The sequence below is a fragment of the Erinaceus europaeus genome, chromosome 20 (genome assembly GCF_950295315.1).
Source record: "Erinaceus europaeus chromosome 20, mEriEur2.1, whole genome shotgun sequence".
Taxonomy (NCBI): Eukaryota; Metazoa; Chordata; class Mammalia; order Eulipotyphla; family Erinaceidae; genus Erinaceus; species Erinaceus europaeus.
Window position 1 is genome coordinate 9972942 of NC_080181.1, and position 19542 is coordinate 9992483.

Sequence of the window (19542 nt, forward strand, 5' to 3'; positions counted from 1 at the left end):
ATGAAGTTAATGGTGCTGGAAAGAAGCTATGTGGGTGCAGGAAAGTTTATTCTACTTTTCTGCTTGGTAGGAAACTATGTAAGTCTAAGTGTTTACTCCCAGTAGATCACTTGTAGTGAACAAGGTCTAAATGTCAGGTAAATAATTTCTCTTTGCTTCAAAGCCTGGTCTTTGGGGAAAACTGGGACAGCACAGGTCTTTCAATTTTAATCAGTCCCTAGGATTTGCCAATTCAAAACAACCCTCTTGGGTCATCTTGACAGATGGCTTCTTTGGCATCAACAGAAGCTATTTGCTGCCCTCTAGGCTAGCAAGGACACTCTGGGTAAAGCTACCGTCAGAATCATAATCTGAACTCATGGCTTCTCAGAGCCTAGGGGACAGACAACCAAAGACAGTAACAAGAAGATCATTGCTCTGGCCTGCTCACTCCTGGGGTTCAGCAGAGTCATTTGTCATTCTGTGAGAACAGGAGACAAGAGTTAATCAGGGTACTTCTGAAGTCCTGGTTCAGGGGTGAGTGCTCACTTTTATCCATCCTGTTCGTCTTCTAAACCTCTTTGTGGAGCCCAAGACCCCTTTAAATGCCACATCTTTTTTTCTGTTGGGATGACTGTTGTCCTCACAGCAGACCTAGTGGCTGTCAGCACCAAAATGGACCAAAGTGGGAGGTCCCAGCGTTCCAGGATCTCACTCTGTGCCCTTGAATGTGCTGTCTGTCCTTCAGTATTCTCTCAGCCTTTACACAACAGAGGGAGAAAAAGCAACAGGGTGGGCTGAGTCGGTTCTCTGAGGGATGGTGACCTTGTAGAGGGGTTTAATGGAGAAAGCTGGGAACTCACTTTATCTTCATTTTCAGATTAAAAATTAGGTAAAGACCTTAGGTTTATTTATTTTTCTGTGAGGGAGATAAAGAGAGACTCTAGAAACCCCCTCAGCTCTGGCATATGATGATCCTGAGGAGGAGCCCTTAGGCATGCAGATACTGTGTCCTAAGGCTGAGCTATCTCCCCAGCCCTGGGTCCTCACTTTAATGCTACTCTTCCTTCTGTTCTCACAGATGTGTCCTAGGGAAGAATGGCCTCAAGAAATGGTTCTTCAGTGACTGAGTTTATCCTCTTGGGTTTAACACAACAGCCAGAACTCCAGCTGCCTCTCTTCTTCATTTTCTTGGGAATCTATGTGGTCACTGTGTTGGGGAACATTGGTTTGCTTGTTCTGATTGGTCTGAACCCTCATCTGCACACTCCTATGTACTACTTTCTCTTCAACCTTTCCTTCATTGACCTCTGCTTTTCCTCTGTCATTATTCCCAAGATGCTGATTAGTTTTATAGAACAGAACACCATTTTGTATGAAGCGTGCATGGCTCAGCTCTTTTTCTTTGCTTTCTTTGTTATTGATGAGTGCTGCATTTTGACATCAATGGCCTATGACCGCTATGTGGCCATCTGTAAGCCCTTGCTTTACAGGGTCACCATGTCCCGTCAGGTGTGTCTCATGCTGACAGCAGGTACTTATGCAATGGGGGTTGTGGGCGCTGTGGCCCACACTGTCTGCATGCTGAGAGTTACCTTCTGTGAGAGTAACATCATCAACCATTACATGTGTGACATCCCTCCTCTGCTCCAGCTGTCCTGCACCAGCACCTCCATCAATGAGCTGGTGGTTTTCATTGTGGTCGGTGTTAATGTCATAGTGCCCAGTGTCACCATCTCCATGTCTTACACCTTGATCATCTCCAACATCCTCCACATCCATTCCAGGGAGGGCAGGGCCAAAGCTTTCAGCACCTGCAGCTCCCACATAGTTGCAGTTTCTCTCTTCTTTGGGTCATCAGCATTCATGTATCTTAAACCTTCTTCTGGTTCTCTGGACCAAGATAAAATAACCACAGTCTTTTATACCATTGTGGGCCCAATGATGAATCCTTTTATCTATAGTTTGAGGAACAAAGATGTCCAGATTGCAGTGAATAAGACTTTGAAAAAAGGTTGTTCTCCTACATTGTGTTAGATGTTACTGCCAATGCCTACTAAGGGCATACAGTGTATAAAGCTATGGACAAAATAGAAATCAATCACAATAGAAATGCAAATGATTTTATGATAGTGAGATAAGTGAAGGGTATAAATCACTTCACAAGAAAAGACACCGTAAGGAAGAGGAGACTCAGTCCTTTGCCTTTATATAGAAAGTAAATGTTTTTACCAGTTTCTGTTTAGAGAGATTATAAGGCCTTTAGGAGAAAAGGATCAGTGGCAATATATCCAAGAATGATGAGATGATGAGAGATTTTTGACTGAGATGTAGCTGGAATTCCTGTGACGTTTGCCATAGATATGTAGTATGTTTTTTTTTTCATATTTTGTTTTGTTTTGTTTTTTTACCTGCTTGAGTCTCTTAATGGTGGTGCAAAGATAAAGCCTTGGACTTTGAAGCCTCAGGCATGAAAATCCTTTTACATAACCATTATACTATCTCCCCACCCTAAATAAGATATATAGGCTTTGTTGGGCCTTAGATTCAGTCATTTATTTATTCAACAAGCCATTGAATCATAGTATAATAATACAATAGCCTGTTGAAAGACTACTGATTGTATGGAAATGAGAGTGGCCAATTTTGAGTGCTGTAGGGACTTTTTACTGGGAAGGGGGTGGGGGTGTGGAGGAGGGGTTCCTTTGTTTCCCAAATGGAGATAAATATCTGGAGATCTTCTCACTGTGTGGTCCTAAAGGAATGGGATTAAATGGGATTACAGAGAGATTTTCATCTCATCCCACAGCCAGGCATACAGGGGAGCTGTGCTGAGTTTTACCTCTTGAGATTTCAGGACAGGAAATGCTGTGTCTTCTTGGGAAAAGTGTTACTTCAGATGCTTGCTGATTTTTTTTCAAAGTTTCTGTGGTTAACTTTATTAAGTATTTCTAAACAATACAACATTATACAGATACTTAAAGTATAAAATAAAAGATCATCGAAGTCATCTCATGAGAACAGCTTAACTATGATATCAAAAATGGACTGAAATATAAGAAAAGAGAGCTATAGACCAACATTCTTTGAGAACATAGATTTTGTAAAGCAGAGGGATTGTCCTGTCCTCTTCTCAAGCATACTTTGCCACTCTTAACTCATTAGCAAGCAGCACTTTCCATTATTTTCATTGATTTGTCTTTGAAGTTTATGTATAATGCATATGATGTAAAAAGGATGTGACTATTTTACCCACATGTAGGCATAGCATACATCCTGCATCTGATTCTAAGCATCAGAGATAGGACTAGGGAAGGGCGGTCTAGCAGTCTGTTCTTACAGGACCTCTTATCTACAGTAAGGTAGATCTGGGTACAAATGGGAAGGAAGAGAGAGGTCATGAATAGACACCTCTGACTAAATTAGGACAATTCCATAGTATTACACTGAAAAGACACAAGCACCTGCAGAACCTTCCAGAGGGGTGATGGGCAGGAATTATCCAGATGAATAGGAGGGTTAGAAAGTAGACTGGTGAGATTGTGAAGTGGAAAGAAGAGAGCTAGGAATTGTGAAAAGAATTAGGAAATGAGAGTGGAGGATTGGGGCTTAGAAAAAAAGTAGCTATCTCAAATACAATAAAAATAAAAACTGTTGTCACCTTTCTCAAAAGGAGTTTAGCTCTAACCTCTCCTCCACTGCTTGAATACTTATTCTATGTTTGCTTCTTACTGATTCTAGAGAAGAATTTGAGTTCCACAGTGACTTTTAGTGAATCCCACAAAGTAGTACACCTTAAAAAAGATTTTTTTGTATCTTCTGCCTTAGCTTATTTTTTCACTCATCTTGCCTAAAAGTATATTTGGAGACTGCAGAGTGTCATTAGAAACAGGACCCAGGGGAGTTGGGCCATAGCGCAGCAGGTTAAGTGCGTGTGGCAAGAAGTGCAAGGACCAGCGTAAGGATCCTGGTTCGAGCCACTGGCTCACCACCTGCAGGGGGGTTGCTTCACCTTTGGTGAAGCAGATCTGCAGGTGTCTATCTTTCCCCCTCTCTGTCTTCCCCTCCTCTCTCCATTTCTCTGTCCTATCTAACAACGATGACATCAACAACAATAATAACTACAACAATGATAAAAATCAACAAGGGCAACAAAAGGGAAAATAAATAAATAATAAAAAACACTTAAAAAAAAAAAAAGAAAAGAAACATGACCCAGGTCCTGGGAGGATGACTCTTGTTCTTCTTTTTGACCTAGTTAGGTATAAGTGACCCAGCCTGCAAAAACCACTAGATTTGCAACCATGTGACTCCTGATTTTGCTGTCTGTGGAATGCTCTCTGACTTCCCAGTGTCAGTTTCTCCATGGCTAGAATTTCACAGTGCGATGGTACAAGTCAAATGAAGTAGTACATATTTTGAAAGCACTATTAGTTGCATTTTTTTAAAGACCACATTTTAGCGGCTCTGGCATATACTCATGTAACTCTACTGGATTCAGTGTGCAACTCGTGATCAGTGATGCCTCCCCTCTCTTGCTGACCTGCTGCTGTCAGTCTTGTGCAGTGTATATTCCATCTTCGCTATTGACAGTGTGTCAGTGAGTCAGGAATGTCCTTGGCTCCTCACTTACTGAATTCATTGCCAGTCAAAATCCGTATCAGTACAGTTATTGCCGTATATAAATGAAGTTTACAGAAGATGTCACATCAAATTTAATTTTAGAGTACTCAAAACTTTAACTTCAATTATAACTACTATATAGCACTGAAGTATAAGATTGGAATATCTGTAGATGGGTACTGAAATATGAATAGTATTTATAAATTTGACAACAAACTTCATTGGTGGAATGATCACAATTCTGCCTGTCTATATTGATTCATCTATCTATCTATCTATCTATCTATCTATCTATCTATCTATCTATCTATCATCTGTCCATCCTATTTATTGCAGAATAATCGCAGAAGGTTTTATAGGTATAATATACCCACAAGTAAATCAAGCTGGCTCATGGTCCACTGCAGAGACACATGTGGAATAATGGTTTACCTAGGAAAAGCAGTGTAACTGAAGTCTGGATAAATCATTGAAATCTTTGTAACAAATAAGTATCTTGATCCTTCTAAAGGAGTACATTAAGTATAAAATAGAAATTCTAAGAGACAAGTGAACTTCATGTCATTCTCTGGTCACTGACTTATTTTCTTTCTTAGTGATATAAGTGCATTGTCACTTTTGGCAACATGATCACATCAGTTTTTCAACAAAATTTCACATTCCCATGCCTCAGGAAGTAGTGTAGCAGTTAAAGCATGCAATTTTCAAGTTGGAGTTCTTGAATCCTCAGCATCACACATGCTGGAGAGATACTCTTGTGTTTTCTTCTCCCCTCATTAAGACATAAATCTTAAAAACAAATCCACATTTACTGTTTTCTTGTAAACTTTATTTTTTTATTTAAGACATCTGTAATAAAAGCTCTGGTACCAAATATTGTATGATATGGAAATAAATTCTGACCTGACTACTAAATTTGTTTGGTTTTTGAAGGAAAAATGATCACTTATATTCTCTTCATTCAGGTTCTTCAACATAATGCCATGTAAGGCTTTTGAAATCATTTATGCTTTCTTGAGGTCTAACATATCTTTATTGTTTGACAGTGGTTGTTAGGGGAAGAATTAATTCCCTGAAACTGATGTGCCTCAATATTTAGAGATAAGGTTTTTTAAGAGGCAAAAGTTAAAATGAGCTCATTAATTTATTCAAGTGGTGTTATTCTCCCCCCCCCCTCCTTTGTATTTGATAGGACAGAGGGAAATTGAGAGGGAGATAGATAGTGAGAGACACCAGCAGCTTTGCTCCACTGCTTCTGAAGCTTCTCACTGCAGGTGGGGACAGGGGACTTTAATTGAGGTCCTTATTCATGGTAATGTGTGTGCTCTACCTAGTGTGCCACCACCCAGTTTATTTGAATGTTGTCCTTTATTTATTGATTTTTCTTAATTGCCACCAGGAATATCTCTGGGAGTTGGTACTGGCACTATGAACCCATCACTCTTGGCAGCCATCTTTTTCCTTTTTTTTTCATTCTATTTTATTGGATAAGACAGAGAGAAACTGAAAGAGAAGGGGGAGGTAAAGAGGGAGAAAGATGGACATCTGCAGATCTGCTTCACCACACGCGAAGCATCCTCATACAGGTAAGAGTTGGGGGCTCGAACCTGGGTCCTTGCACACCCAAATTAATAATATGTGCACTTAACCAGGTGCAGCACCACCTAACTGCTTGGATATTGTTCTTGTATGAAAAGGAAATGTGAAAGAGAAGTTTGAGGGACTGGATGAGCCCAGAGGGAAACCCATGTGAAGAAGACACAGTATGTAAGCCAAACCAAGTGGCAAGAGGTGAAAATTTGTAAAACAGAAGGACATTAACATTTTGTAGTTAGCCCAGGCATGACAGTAACTAAATCGAGTCACTTCCGTTTTTGAAAAAATTAGGTATATAAACCCAGAAGTAAACTTGAGAAAACCGTCATTTTAGAAATACGAAGTAAGAAAAAAGGAACCTATACCATAGATTTCCCTTAAGTAAAGAGGATGGGAAATGAGTTTTTATTTACATCTTGTGAGGTACACAGTCCCTAGTGACAAGAAAACTTGCCAAGTACAAATTATAGTTCAGAGAATAAATTGAGCCTTATTATTTCCCTTTTCCATGGACTCTGTTCCCCAGGGAAGGAAGAGACAGAGTGAGCTGTTTATAACCAAGGACACTGTATCCTCCCACTCACTTCAGCCTCTTATTCGGCGCTTACTCAGTGGCAGTGTGATGGCAATAGAGACTTCATTTTGCTCTGCTGCTGGAGGAGACTCAAAGTTCTAGTCAGACATTTTCAGGGCACATCTGAAATTAGGTTTAGGCTGCAGTCTTAGAATTAAAGGTTCAAAAGCCTCAGAAATGCAAGCTGTCTTCCTAGGATGGTGGGGCTAAAAATCAAAGACAAGAAACCACTTAGGTCTTCTGACTTAAGGAGGGTGAGTTTCTGGGTTATTTCATTTTTAGGAGATAGAAGTCCAGATATAAAGTCTGCTACTTTTGTTCCCATGTAATGCTATCTGTAGATGCTATTGAAACTGCTAGGGAGGCTGTGGTCCAGGGGGATTCTAGAATGTTCAGGATTAGGAGGCTCAGAAAGAAGCATCTCAGTAAGACTTGTCTCCATGGAAGAAACTCAGTCTTCCATATTGATGGCTTTTGCTGACCTGAGAAGTAGCCTGTCTTCTCTTAGACTTGGGTTCCTTACTTGCAGATTAGAACTGATGTTCTTGGTTTGTAATGCACCAATTCTAATTTGTGTTACAGAAGCCAGTATCAAGTCATCAAGGTGTCTGCCTCTGCTTTACTGGTAAGGGGAGCATTATACAAAGGCAGAAATGGTGAGATGAGAGAACAATTCTGTTCTGATCCAAAGTTCCCTTGCCCTCCTCCAATCATTTTGTGTGGGGGAAATGATGGTCTTTCTGCAGACTTTTTTTTTATTACCCTTTGTTATATTAGCTTATTTTCAGACTCTAGGAAGGGAATGTTTGCTTTATTTGTTCATGATAATGGTATATACCATATGTCCATACTGGGGAAGTGTCAGACATTCCAACATAAACTCACAGTTGTAGAGACCATATTATTTGGAAGAACAGCATTATCCTCTAATATAACCCCCTTTTCCCCTGTGCCTACAGATTCCTTTTGAGAAGAATGGCTCCTGGAAATGCTTCTCTTGTGACTGAATTCATTCTGGTGGGGTTGGCAGAGCTACCAGATACTCAGCTTTCCTTGTTTTTCTTTTTTCTAGTAGTGTACATGGTCACTGTGCTGGGAAACTTGAGTTTAATAACTCTAATTGGTTTAAATTCACACTTGCACACCCCCATGTACTTTTTCCTCTTTAATCTCTCCACTATAGATCTCTGTTACTCTACTGTGTTTACTCCCAAAATGCTAAATCACTTAATATTTAAGAAGAATATTATCTCCTACCATGGGTGCATGACCCAGCTCTTCTTTTTCTGCTTTTTTGGTATTTCTGAAGGCTATGTGCTGACAGTAATGGCCTATGATCGCTATGTGGCCATCTGTAACCCACTTATGTATAACAGTGTCATGTCCCCCAAGGTGTGTTCCAGTCTTATGTTTGGCTCATATCTGGTGGCTTTTTCTGGTGCCGTGGCCCACACAGGTTGTATGCTGAGACTGACTTTCTGTGATGCAGACACCATCAACCACTATTTGTGTGACATCCTTCCTCTCCTCCAGCTCTCCTGCACCAGCACCTATGTCAATGAGATGGTAGTTTTTGTTGTGGTGGGAATTAACATCACTGTGCCCAGTGTCACCATCTTTGTCTCCTATGGCTTCATCATCTCCAGCATCCTCCGCATCAGCTCCAAGGAGGGCAGGGCCAAAGCCTTCAGCACCTGCAGCTCCCACATCATTGCTGTTGCCCTTTTCTTTGGCTCAGGTGCATTCATGTACCTCAAACCATCTTCTGCTGGGTCCATGGACCAGGGCAAAATCTCCTCTGTGTTCTATACCAATGTGATTCCCATGCTGAACCCTTTAATTTATAGTTTGAGGAATAAAGATGTTAAACTTGCTCTGAAAAAAACATTAAGTAGGACTTGGACTGGAGTTGGTGCATTGTATCAAAGTCAAAGACTCTGGGGTCGGGGGGAGGGTTCAGGTCCTGGAACATGATGGCAGAGGAGGGCCTAGTGGGGGTTGTATTGTTATGCAGAAAACTGGGAAATGTTATGCATGTACAGATTGTTGTATTTTACTGTACACATTAATCCCCCAATAACGAAATAAAAAGATAAAAGAAAAGCCATGACTAAGAGGAAGTTTTGATCAAAGTCAGTGTCTTGAATTTCTCAGGGACTGAAAGGTCAGGCAGGCTTTATGGATATATGGTCTTGCTAGTTGCATACATTCTGTCTCTTTCCTTTCTCATTAGCTGAAGGAAATCTTTTTTTTTTTCAGTATATTTCTAATTACTGTTAAAATTGTTCTGAAAACCATTTCTCAACTGATTTTTATATCTTTTCTAGTTATAAGATAACATTAAACAATGACTATCTATTTTTATTGTCTTAAGTACTTTTATTTTCTCTTGCAAAAAGATGAGTGATTCTACAAATGACAAAGTAAAACTAGTTTCACCTTGTACATTGGAAGGTTTCTAAACTGTCACTTGTACATCAGGACCATGAATTAGTCATTAGGGGCTAATGGTTCTTTCCATCCTGTTGGGGTAGAATATGACACTTTTAACCTCTGATTCACGGTTATACCAGATTTATTAAGGACTGTCATATAAGCACAGTTTTCAGCTATAATCACTGCACATTATGCTTTTTGGGGCAGAAATTTGGCAGACGTGTACATTACTTTCTGTAATCAAAACAGCACATTATTTGTGTCAGTATATATTTATGACACAGGTGAGACACTGACTTAGAGGTTATACTTGAATGCAAGTCACAAACCTTGATCTTAGCCTCTTCATTTCAAGTCTACCACTCTGCATGTTTGTATTTTACCCTTTATTTTAATAAATATGACATGGGAGAAAATGATTCTATTTTGAATGCTGATTTTTTTTTTCTGTTAGAAATCTAGGATTTTGTGTTACAGAGAAGAGGCCATGGGAAGGAAAATTTTAGAAAATGGACTTGATTCATAATGTGTATCCTATTTTGTGATTCTTCCCCATTCTCTATAAAGCTTTGCTAAAAACTTATTTTTATTATTGAGAACTGACTGTGTGTTAATACTGTTTTGGGGGAACGAGAGCTAATGGGCATGATATACTTGTGGGGGGCTTGGCAGCAGTACAGCAGGCTAAGTGCACATGGCAGAAAGCACAAGGACCACCATAAGGATCCCAGTTGGAGCCCCTGGGAGGTCGCTTCACAAGTGGTGAAGCAGGTCTGCAGATGTCTATTTTTCTCTTCCCTTCTCTGTCTTCCCCTCCTCTCTCTTTCTCTCTATCCTATCCAACAACAACAGAAGCAATAACAGCAACAAGGGCAACAAAAATGGGAAAAATGGCCTCCAGGAGCTGTGGATTCATAGTGTAGGCACCAAGTCCCAGCAATAATCCTGGAGGATATATATATATATATATATTTTTTTTCTCAGCTGTTGGTATGCTTCTAATTCTACTTCTAAAAACCTCTTCTGTTTCATTTGGTTTAATCCCCCCTGCTTAACACTATTCTATTTACATAACCACTGCATTCTATTTACATAACCACTGTTAACAAGCACCACCCTCCCTCCAGGGCATTGGTGGTTCAGTGGTAGAATTCTTGCCTGCTTCGACCCCTCTCCTTGTCACACCCTGATATTCACCAGTCACTTTTCTCTCCACCCTCTGTATGTCACATCTTGTTTACACCCTACTTGGAAAGTATGTAAGGACAACATTGTTCATTTTAGTTAGTTGGTTGTTGTGTTAGTTTTAGTCTAGCTTGGTATAGATTGCGCTGCGTCCTGCATGAATAAAGAGATACTGCGTACAGCTCAACCATGAGTCCCTGGTCATCTGTTACCCACCTGTGAAGCCAGCCCGTCGAAAACAACATATGGCGCCTACAACGTGGGACCAGACCTGCGCAACTCCCAGATAAGTGAAGACTTTGCCTACCTACGCACTATGGTCTTCTCTTCTGCTTACGAAGAGGTTTGCCAAAGCCTCTACTGTTTCATCATGAGACAGTTACTCTGTCTCTGGAACATTTTGCTCTGTGCCACACTTTGTTTCCCTGACCGGGAACTTTGGTTTCTTGTGACCTTAATCATAGAGCTTGGGAGATGCATGGAGATTTCTCCTTGGACTTTCTGGATTCCCTTTCCCATGTTTCCCGAGGAGAAGGACTGCATTTTGCTCCGGGCCACAATTTGGTTCTTTATGACCATGATCGTAGACCTTGGGATATGTACGGAGATTTCCCCTGGGACTTTCTGGATTTCTTCTCACATGTTTCCCACTGAGAAGGACTACTCTAATTTGAGGAGTGTTCTCCAGTACCCTGGAAGTCCCCAAGAATGGAGACACATGGTTAGTTCTACTCTCCTGATTGGATTCTATCTTCAATGGGAAGACACTTTTAAAAATGGGTGCCTGAAACAATCCAGCAGGAACAGTCAGAAGCACCCTAAATGGAATTTCGAGGAGCTTTTTGGACTAGGACGCCCTCCGGGGACTCATGATACTACATGGTGAGATCTGTTTCATAAGAGAGTGATTTGAATGACTGAATTTTTGTTTGACATTGACTTAAAAAAATGCTGGACACAGCCATGATTTCTAGAGACATCCAGAAACAATCCAAAAAATTGTTTTTCCCTCCTTTAATTCCTTTTTTATGTCTTGGTATAAATCTGAAACATTTAATCCTGAAAACAGTATGAGTTATGGGCGGGGAAGATAGTGCAATGATTATGTTAATTATTCTCATGCCTGAGGCTTTTAACCGTGGTTCTTCTGTTTACCTTTCCACATCTTATTGAGTTTAAACTGTTTAATCAACCTTAAAATCATACTAGAAAGAACTTCCAATTATAATGGCATTATCAATTATAGTAAACTTCTAATCTGCTACAAGTTTTGTTTGACAAGTAAGTGAATTTCAGCTGTCAAGTCTTCACATGAAAAAGCATCTACTCAAATGGAACTCCTGGAAATCCATTTGGACCCCTGTTCTCTGACGTCACCCACAAGATGGAATGACCATAACACACCACCGGAAACCAGTGATGTGACCTGGCATGACCTGAAGAAACAGATTCACAGACTCCAAAGCTCACTCTCTACAGAAAAGCAGAATTCTGGTGGCTGACATTCCCCATTGAGACAGACGTGCAATGTTTCATCCCCTGGCATTTTCTTCCGTGGTCATCTACTTTGGACTGACACTTCCATCGGACTTACTGGTACACACTGCTTGTTTCTCAAAGACTAACTTCAGCTAGTTGCCTGGGGACTTTATAGACCGTGCTCCCTCGCCTGCAGGCTCTGTCCCAGGGGCAGAAAACTCTCCTTCCTTGCTAGGTGATGCCCACAGAGGCAGGAAATGCCCTTTGAAACAAGAGATGCCCACAGAGGCATGAATGCCCTTTGAGGCAAGAGATGTCCACAGAGGCATGAAGCACCCCCAGAGGCAATAGTTGACCCCAGAGGCAAAAAATGCCCTTTCGCCTGCTAGGCCTTGCCCTTTAAGGTAGGAAATGCTCCCCTTGGCATCACACTGGTTATTGCTGCTCTCCTGTTGTTTTTTTTTTTCCTCCAGGGTTATTGCTGGGCTCGGTGCCTGCACCATGAATCCACCGCTCCTGGAGGCCATTTTTCCCCCCTTTTTGTTGCCCTAGTTGTTGCAGCCTCGTTCCGGTTATTATTGCCATTGTTGATGTTGCTTTTTGTTATTGGATAGGACAGAGAGAAATGGAGAGAGGAGGGGAAGACAGAGAGGGGGAGAGAAAGATAGACACCTGCAGACCTGCTTCACCACCCGTAAAGCGACTCCCCTGCAGGTGGGGGGCCAGGGGTCGAACCAGGATCCTTACGCCGGTCCCTGCGCTTTGCGCCACGTGTGCTTAACCCACTGCACCACCGCCCGACCCCCTGCTCTCCTGTTTTGTTCCTCCATGTCGTATGCCAGTTCTTTTGAAAACGCCTGTATGATATAGGTTTCTGTTCACTCCACAATCCTGGTACTATGGCCACTAGTTAAAAAGAAAGGGGGAATTGTTGGTATGCTTCTAATTCTACTTCTAAAAACCTCTTCTGTTTCATTTGGTTTAATCCCCCCTGCTTAACACTATTCCATTTACATAACCACTGCATTCTATTTACACAACCACTGTTAACAAGCACCACCCTCCCTCCAAGGCATTGGTGGTTCAGTGGTAGAATTCTTGCCTGCTCCGTCCCTTCTCCTTGTCACACCCTGATATTCACCAGTCACTTTTCTCTCCACCCTCTGTATGTCACATCTTGTTTACACCCTACTTGGAAAGTATGTAAGGACAACATTGTTCGTTTTAGTTAGTTGGTAGTTGTGTTAGTTTTAGTCTAGCTTGGTATAGATTGCGCTGCGTCCTGCATGAATAAAGAGATACTGCGTACAGCTCAACCATGAGTCCCTGGTCATCTGTTACCTGCCCGTGAAGCCAGCCTGTCGAAAACAACACTCAGCCATGTCTGTTAGGGCAGTGTTGGATTATTCCTCTTTTGAGAAAATGGGTCCTCTATCCCCCACCCTTCCAAAAAAAAAAAAAAAAAAAGCACTCTAAAGTTTTAATACAACGTATGATGTAATGATTTAATCATGCTCTCAGGTGATTGTAGTAACATAACATTTATAACAATGTTACTATTTTGAAATCTCTCTGGCTCTCCTTTTTTCTTTTTGTTGTCACTGAGGCTTCCCAAGCTGATTTTTTTTTTTAAGATAAAAAGGCAGAGACAGGCAGCTAGGCAGTATTGCACCTGGTTAGCACACCTAGTACTGTGTGCAAGGATCAGTGCAAGGAGCTATGTTGAAGCCCTTGCTTCCTACCTACAGTGTGGATTTTCACAAGCAGTGAAGCAGTTCTTCAGGTGTTTATCTCTCTCTGTCTATCTCTATCTCTCTCTTATCTTCCCCTCCCCCTCTCAATTTCTCTCTATATAGTCAAATGGTGGTCGGGGGGATGGTCACCAGGAGCAGTGGCTTTGTGGTGTTGACACTGAGCCCAGTGTTAACTCTGGAGGAAAAAAAGATAGACAGAGAGTGTAATGGGGGCCAGACTTGAACCTGGACCTCGCCCATGACCAAGCAAGCACACTAACCAAGTGAGCAAGTGAGATATCTTGTCAGCACCCCCTCACCTTTATTTATTTTTTTAAACCAAGCTACTCCTCAGCTGTGTCATATGATGGTTCCAGGAATTGAATCTGGGGCATCTGGGTCCTCTGTTATGAAATTCTGGTGCTATTTCTCTGACCTGACTCCCTTTTTATATAATTTATACTCAGTATTTAGGTGTTGAAATCTAGTGTATCTGAATGGCACTTGTTTGCTTTGAGGTTCCCATCATTGTTAAATTGTTGAACTAAGGTTTTAAGTGACTACTTTTTCCACACCCCGACTCCAATGTTAGCATGTTCCATTATTCTAATATGTGATCTTGGAGTTGTATTTTTTAAGTGCCGTAAAAAAGATGTGTTCATTGTTTAATTATTTTATGACTATATGAGGTGGGTCTTGAGAGTAGGTTCTAACTGGTTGTTAACCTTTTTTTTTTTCTTTTTTTATTTTCTTTATAAAAAGGAAACACTGAAAAAAACCATAGGATAAGAGGGGTACAACTCCATACAATTCCCACTACCAGAACTCTGTATCCTACCCCTTCTCTCGACAGCTTTCCTGTTCTTTAACTGGGATCCTTAGGCCGATCCTTGCACTTTGCGCCACCTGTGTTTAACCCGCTGCACTACCACCCGACTCCCAGCTTTAATTAACCCTCTGGGAGTATGAACCCAGGGTCATTGTGGGATGCAGGAAGTGAAAGGTCTGGCTTCTGTAATTGCTTCCCCACTGAATATAGGTGTTGACAGGCCGATCCATACTCCCAGCCCGCCTCTCTCTTTCCCTAGTAGGGTGGGTCTCCCGGGAAGCAGAGCTCTAGGACACATTGGTGGAATTGCCTTTCCAGGGAAGTCTGGTTGGCATCGTGCTAGCATCTGGAACCTGGTGGCTGAAAAGAGAGTTAACATACAAAGCCAAACAAATTGTTGAACAATCATGCTGGAATAGTGCAGATGAAGTGTTGGCTGGGGGGGGGAGGGGGTCCTCCATTTTGTGGATAGCTAGTAGGCATATTTTAATTATATTCCAAAGGACCTGTGGCTATACTAGTTTGTTTTTTTTCCACCTGAGCCTGAAATCTGATATGCGGGTGGATCCTAGCTATTGCCTGGGGAGATGATGTCATGGCTGGAAAAAGAATGATGAGACTCAGAATACAAATATAATCTGCTTCTGTTTCTGAGAAATAAGCTTTCTTTAAAATTAGATTCCATTTAAAACAATATTTTGGAGGAATTATTCAAGAAAGCTGATATAAAGACAGATTGTAAATCACTAGAACTTGTTTACCTAATTCTTGGCTAACAGAGAAGTGTGAAGGCGGCATGTATTTTGAAAGTGGGGAATTGAACATAATGTATGTGCATGTTGATTTTTATTGCTGTATAGTAGAAGCACATATAAACAAATGTTACTTCCATAAAATACTTTAAAACCACGTTATTATATAAAGCCTTCACCTTATTTAAAATAAGTTTTTTTAAATGATAAATTGTAAAGATCAGAGAAAGGAAAAAAGAAATCTGGGATTTTAAAATATATCCTAGCAGATAGTATAGATTGTTGAATAACAAGGAGTATGTGGGAATAGTTTAAATAATAGAGCCACTGAAATCCCAGTAGTGGAGATAAGTGATAACCTTCAAGCTGCCTGAATTGACATGATGAGGGGAAGGGCTAGAATCCATGTGGTTGTCAATTCTATGGCTTAGCGTGAGAAATGTGATAATATTGTGGAGGTTCTCAGAGAGCAACATAACTACAGCACCTTTGGTTATTTACCTATTAGTAAATCTTATATTGCATTTATCAAACATACACGATAGAAACATATTTGTTCTTATAGAATTTAGAGTTTAATTGGAACATAAAATCAGAAGAAACATCTGGTGAATATTATTATGGAGAACCTACTAGAATTTATGAGAACCTAAATAATAACAGATTATTTCTTCTAAAAATTTACTTAAAAGAGAGATACACAGAAGAAAAGGTGGAGAAACCAGAGTGCTGCTCAGCTCTGGTTTATGGTGGTGCTGGGGTTTGAGCCTGGGGTCTCTGTCCCTCAAGCAAGTCTTTTGCAGAACTTCTATGCTATCTCTCCAACCCCAACAACAACTATTTATTGGCTATTCACCCTTGGGCCAGCCAGTGCTGTATTCATTTCAGTTGTACTTACTCATTTGCTCATTACAGCAGCTTACTGAAGGGATGCTTTTTTATTTTATTTTATTTTATTTTATTTATAAAAAAGAAACACTGACAAAAAACATAGGAAAAGAGGGGCACAACTCCACACAGTTCCCACCACCAGAACTCTGTATCCCCTCCCCTCCCCTGATAGCTTTCCTATTCTTTATCCCTTTGGTTTTAACCATCCCTATAACTATGAAACAGATAGAGAGATAAATGATTTTTCCAACTTACTATAGTTAGTGAGATGTCTTCATAGTCCCTGTTAATTTTTTTGCCAAAAGAAAATACAGATAACCCAAGTTACTGAAATATTTCATATACAGTCCCTGAGGAATGGGTAGACTTTTCCAGTAGGTGTTTACAATGAACAAATGACATTTCAAAATATTTCAGCTATGTTATAGCAGAGAGACAGTTGAAGTTATTGCATATTTAAAATCTTCAGATACAGATATAAAGCATAGAAGAGGCAGACAATTTCCACTTAGGATGCAAGGAAAGAGAGAGAGAAGAAATGAGAGATGACAAGAATTGGGGAATTTATTTTGGGCTCTATTGTGGGAAATGCAAATTCCCAAGAGTTGAGGACAGAAACTTGGGAAAGAAATTTCATCCCTAGGAAATGTATACAGATCATGGTTCAGACTATAAATACAACCATGTATCTTCTCCCAGCCACAGGATGGGTATCCCTGGGGAAGAGATGGTATTAGCTTCTCCCCTCTTTGTAGTCAATATATGATTAATCTCATGTGAAATCATCTGTTTTTATCAAGTGGCCAATGTGGTAGCGGCAAAGACTTTAATTTCTTGTCTGATACTGCAGAAGATTCCAAATCATAATCAGAAATTGTGATCTTTAGTGTCAGAAGGTTTCCAGGGCACACCTGCAGTCCAGTCTCAGGAGCATCCTTTGAGTCAAAGGGAGCAAAATCTATGAACCTGAACTTGCCCTCCAGCAGAGAGACCATGATGAGGAAGCTGGGAACTTCCGTCTGAGGATGGTGAGCCCTGAGCTTCATCATAAAATGTCCACTTGGAGAGAGGGAGACCCAGGGATGTAGGATATGTCACTTGTTTTTGTATTAAGTCCGGAGACTCAAGTAAGACTGAGGAAGGATAGTGTTGGAGAGGAGAGCAGAGTGTGAAGGCTTCTTCTTGGGTTAGTTTTCTTTCCTTCATTTCAGGCTTGTACTTTGTGACATAGATGCTAACTTAACTCTGGTCTTGGATTACATGCACGCTTGGTTCCCACCCCATCAAGTCGAAGCTGCGTGAGATGCTTCAGATGTCAGTTCCAGGTTGCTAATATTGCTGCCTTCATTTTTTTCTTGGTGAACTGAGGTATTGAGTGATGAAAATTTATGAGGTGAGAAAAGGCTGATCCTGCTGCTATCCATGACCTCTTCCCTTCATCATTTTAATGTCTTTCAGCAGTACTTGCATATGCAGTGATATTTCATCTGAAAATTAAATGTATGATGTCTTTGCCTTATTGGGCTTAAAAAATCCTTAATTGCAGTGGAGTACATATGTTACCATGTTCTGAGTACTCACTCCCAACATGCAGGGGGAAGCCTCAGAAGCAGTGTAGCAGGTCTACAGATATTTCTCTTTCTCTCTCTATCTCCCCTCCCCCTCTCAGTATCAAATTAAAAAAAAAAAAAGGAAAACTGGCTGTCAGGAGCAGTGGATAGACACCAGTGATAACCCTGGTAGAAGAAAAAAAAAACCTTAAATGGAAGTTTTAGTGTTCCTGATAATTAAGATAATGGAGATGCCAAAATTTTTATTATTTTTATTATTTTTTAATTTTCCCTTTTGTTACCCTTGTTGTTTTTTATTGTTGTTGTTATTGATGTTATCATTGTTAGATAGGACAGAGAGAAATGGAGAGATGAGGGGAAGACAGACAGGGGGAGAGAAAGAAAGACACCTGCAGACCTGCTTCACGGCCTGTGAAGCAACTCCCCTGCAGGTAGGGAGCCGGGGGCTCTAACCGGGATCCTTACGCTGGTCCTTGCACTTTGTGCCACGTGTGCTTAACCTGCTGCGCTACCACTCGACTTCTGAGATGCCAGAATTTAAAAGCCCAGACAGGGAAAGTTTTAGATAGTCCAGCAGTATCTCCTTTTAGAGGACTGAATATGTGGAAACTTCTAGGTTTCCCTCTAATGTCATCCACATTCTTCTGTTCACAGATCCAGCTCCTTGGAATAGAATGGCTTTTGGAAATGACTCTGTTGTGACCGAATTCATTCTCTTAGGATTAACAAATCGACCAGATCTTCAACTTCCTTTGTTATTCCTGTTTCTCATAATGTATATGATTTGCTTGTTAGGAAATTTAGGTATGGTAACACTAATTAGACTGAATTTACACCTGCACACCCCCATGTACTTTTTCCTCTTTAACCTCTCCTTCATAGACATCTGCTACTCTTCTGTGTTTACGCCCAAAATGCTGATTAAATTCACCTCAAAGAAGAATATGATCTCATATGCAGAATGCATGACTCAGCTCTATTTCTACTGTTTTTTCGTCATTTCTGAGTGCTATGTGCTGACAGCAATGGCCTATGATCGCTATGTAGCCATTTGCAATCCGCTCTTGTATAACATTGCCATGTCCCCAAAAGTGTGTTCAAGTCTTACAATTGGCTGTTATTTGGTGGCATTTGCCAGTGCCTTTGCCCATACTGGGGCCATGCTGAGAGTGACCTTCTGTGATATAAATACCATCAACCACTATTTTTGTGATATTCTTCCCTTGCTCCAGCTCTCCTGCACAAGTATATATGTCAATGAGCTGGTTGTTTATATTGTAGCAGGCAGTGCCATCACTGTGCCCAGTGTCACCATCTTTGTCTCCTATGGCTTCATCATCTCCAGCATCCTCCGCATCAGCTCCAAGGAGGGCAGGGCCAAAGCCTTCAGCACCTGCAGCTCCCACATCATGGCTGTTGCCCTTTTCTTTGGCTCAGGTGCATTCATGTACCTCAAACCATCTTCTGCTGGGTCCATGGACCAGGGCAAAATCTCTTCTGTGTTTTACACGAATGTGGTTCCCATGATGAACCCATTAATCTACAGCTTGCGGAACAAAGATGTAAAATTGGCTCTAAGAAAAACCCTGGGCAGGAATAAGGTTTGATCAGAATTGATGTTTCACTGTTCACGTAGTCACAAGATAAGAAGATTATGCTTGTTTGTTGGGATACTTTAGTTGCAGTCTTCCTAGCTCATTTCTTTCTCATCTTTCTAATTGTTTTAATGTTTCTCTTCTTTCATTAACACTTTTCAGAATTTCTTCCTTTCTGGGTTTTCCTTTGTAAAGACAGCATGAAAGAGGTGATTTATCTTTTCGGTTGTCCTTATGGACTTTTTATCTCTCCTAAAAATATTAATGGATTTATGAATAATGAATAAATTAGTTATCAC

The 19542-nt window shown here is 40.8% G+C and overlaps 3 protein-coding genes across 3 annotated transcripts; all 3 read left to right on the forward strand.

The window, feature by feature from the left end:
- The first annotated feature begins 1068 nt into the window (after positions 1–1068).
- LOC103111418 (olfactory receptor 8B3-like) lies at positions 1069–2016 on the forward strand. The gene has a single exon (XM_007520696.3). The coding sequence runs from the start codon at positions 1078–1080 to the stop codon at positions 2014–2016; it is 939 nt and encodes a 312-aa protein (XP_007520758.3). The 5' UTR covers positions 1069–1077.
- Positions 2017–7741: 5725 nt separating this feature from the next.
- On the forward strand, positions 7742–9734 carry LOC103111419 (olfactory receptor 8B8-like). The gene is made up of 2 exons (XM_060179754.1): positions 7742–8680; positions 9663–9734. Exons 1-2 carry the CDS (start codon positions 7748–7750, stop codon positions 9732–9734), a joined length of 1005 nt encoding a protein of 334 aa, XP_060035737.1. The 5' UTR covers positions 7742–7747.
- Positions 9735–18322: 8588 nt separating this feature from the next.
- Positions 18323–19255, forward strand: LOC103111385 (olfactory receptor 8B3-like). The gene has a single exon (XM_007520665.1). The coding sequence runs from the start codon at positions 18323–18325 to the stop codon at positions 19253–19255; it is 933 nt and encodes a 310-aa protein (XP_007520727.1).
- The last annotated feature ends 287 nt before the right edge of the window (positions 19256–19542 follow it).

Bases quoted from the DNA above. Each gene is read 5' to 3' on its own strand.
- LOC103111418 (XM_007520696.3), top strand. From the start codon at position 1,078: ATGGCCTCAAGAAATGGTTCTTCAGTGACTGAGTTTATCCTCTTGGGT.
- LOC103111419 (XM_060179754.1), top strand. From the start codon at position 7,748: ATGGCTCCTGGAAATGCTTCTCTTGTGACTGAATTCATTCTGGTGGGG. The intron at 8,681-9,662 runs GTTGGTGCATTG...TTTTTCTGTTAG, and splicing joins TAAGTAGGACTTGGACTGGA to AAATCTAGGATTTTGTGTTA.
- LOC103111385 (XM_007520665.1), top strand. From the start codon at position 18,323: ATGGCTTTTGGAAATGACTCTGTTGTGACCGAATTCATTCTCTTAGGA.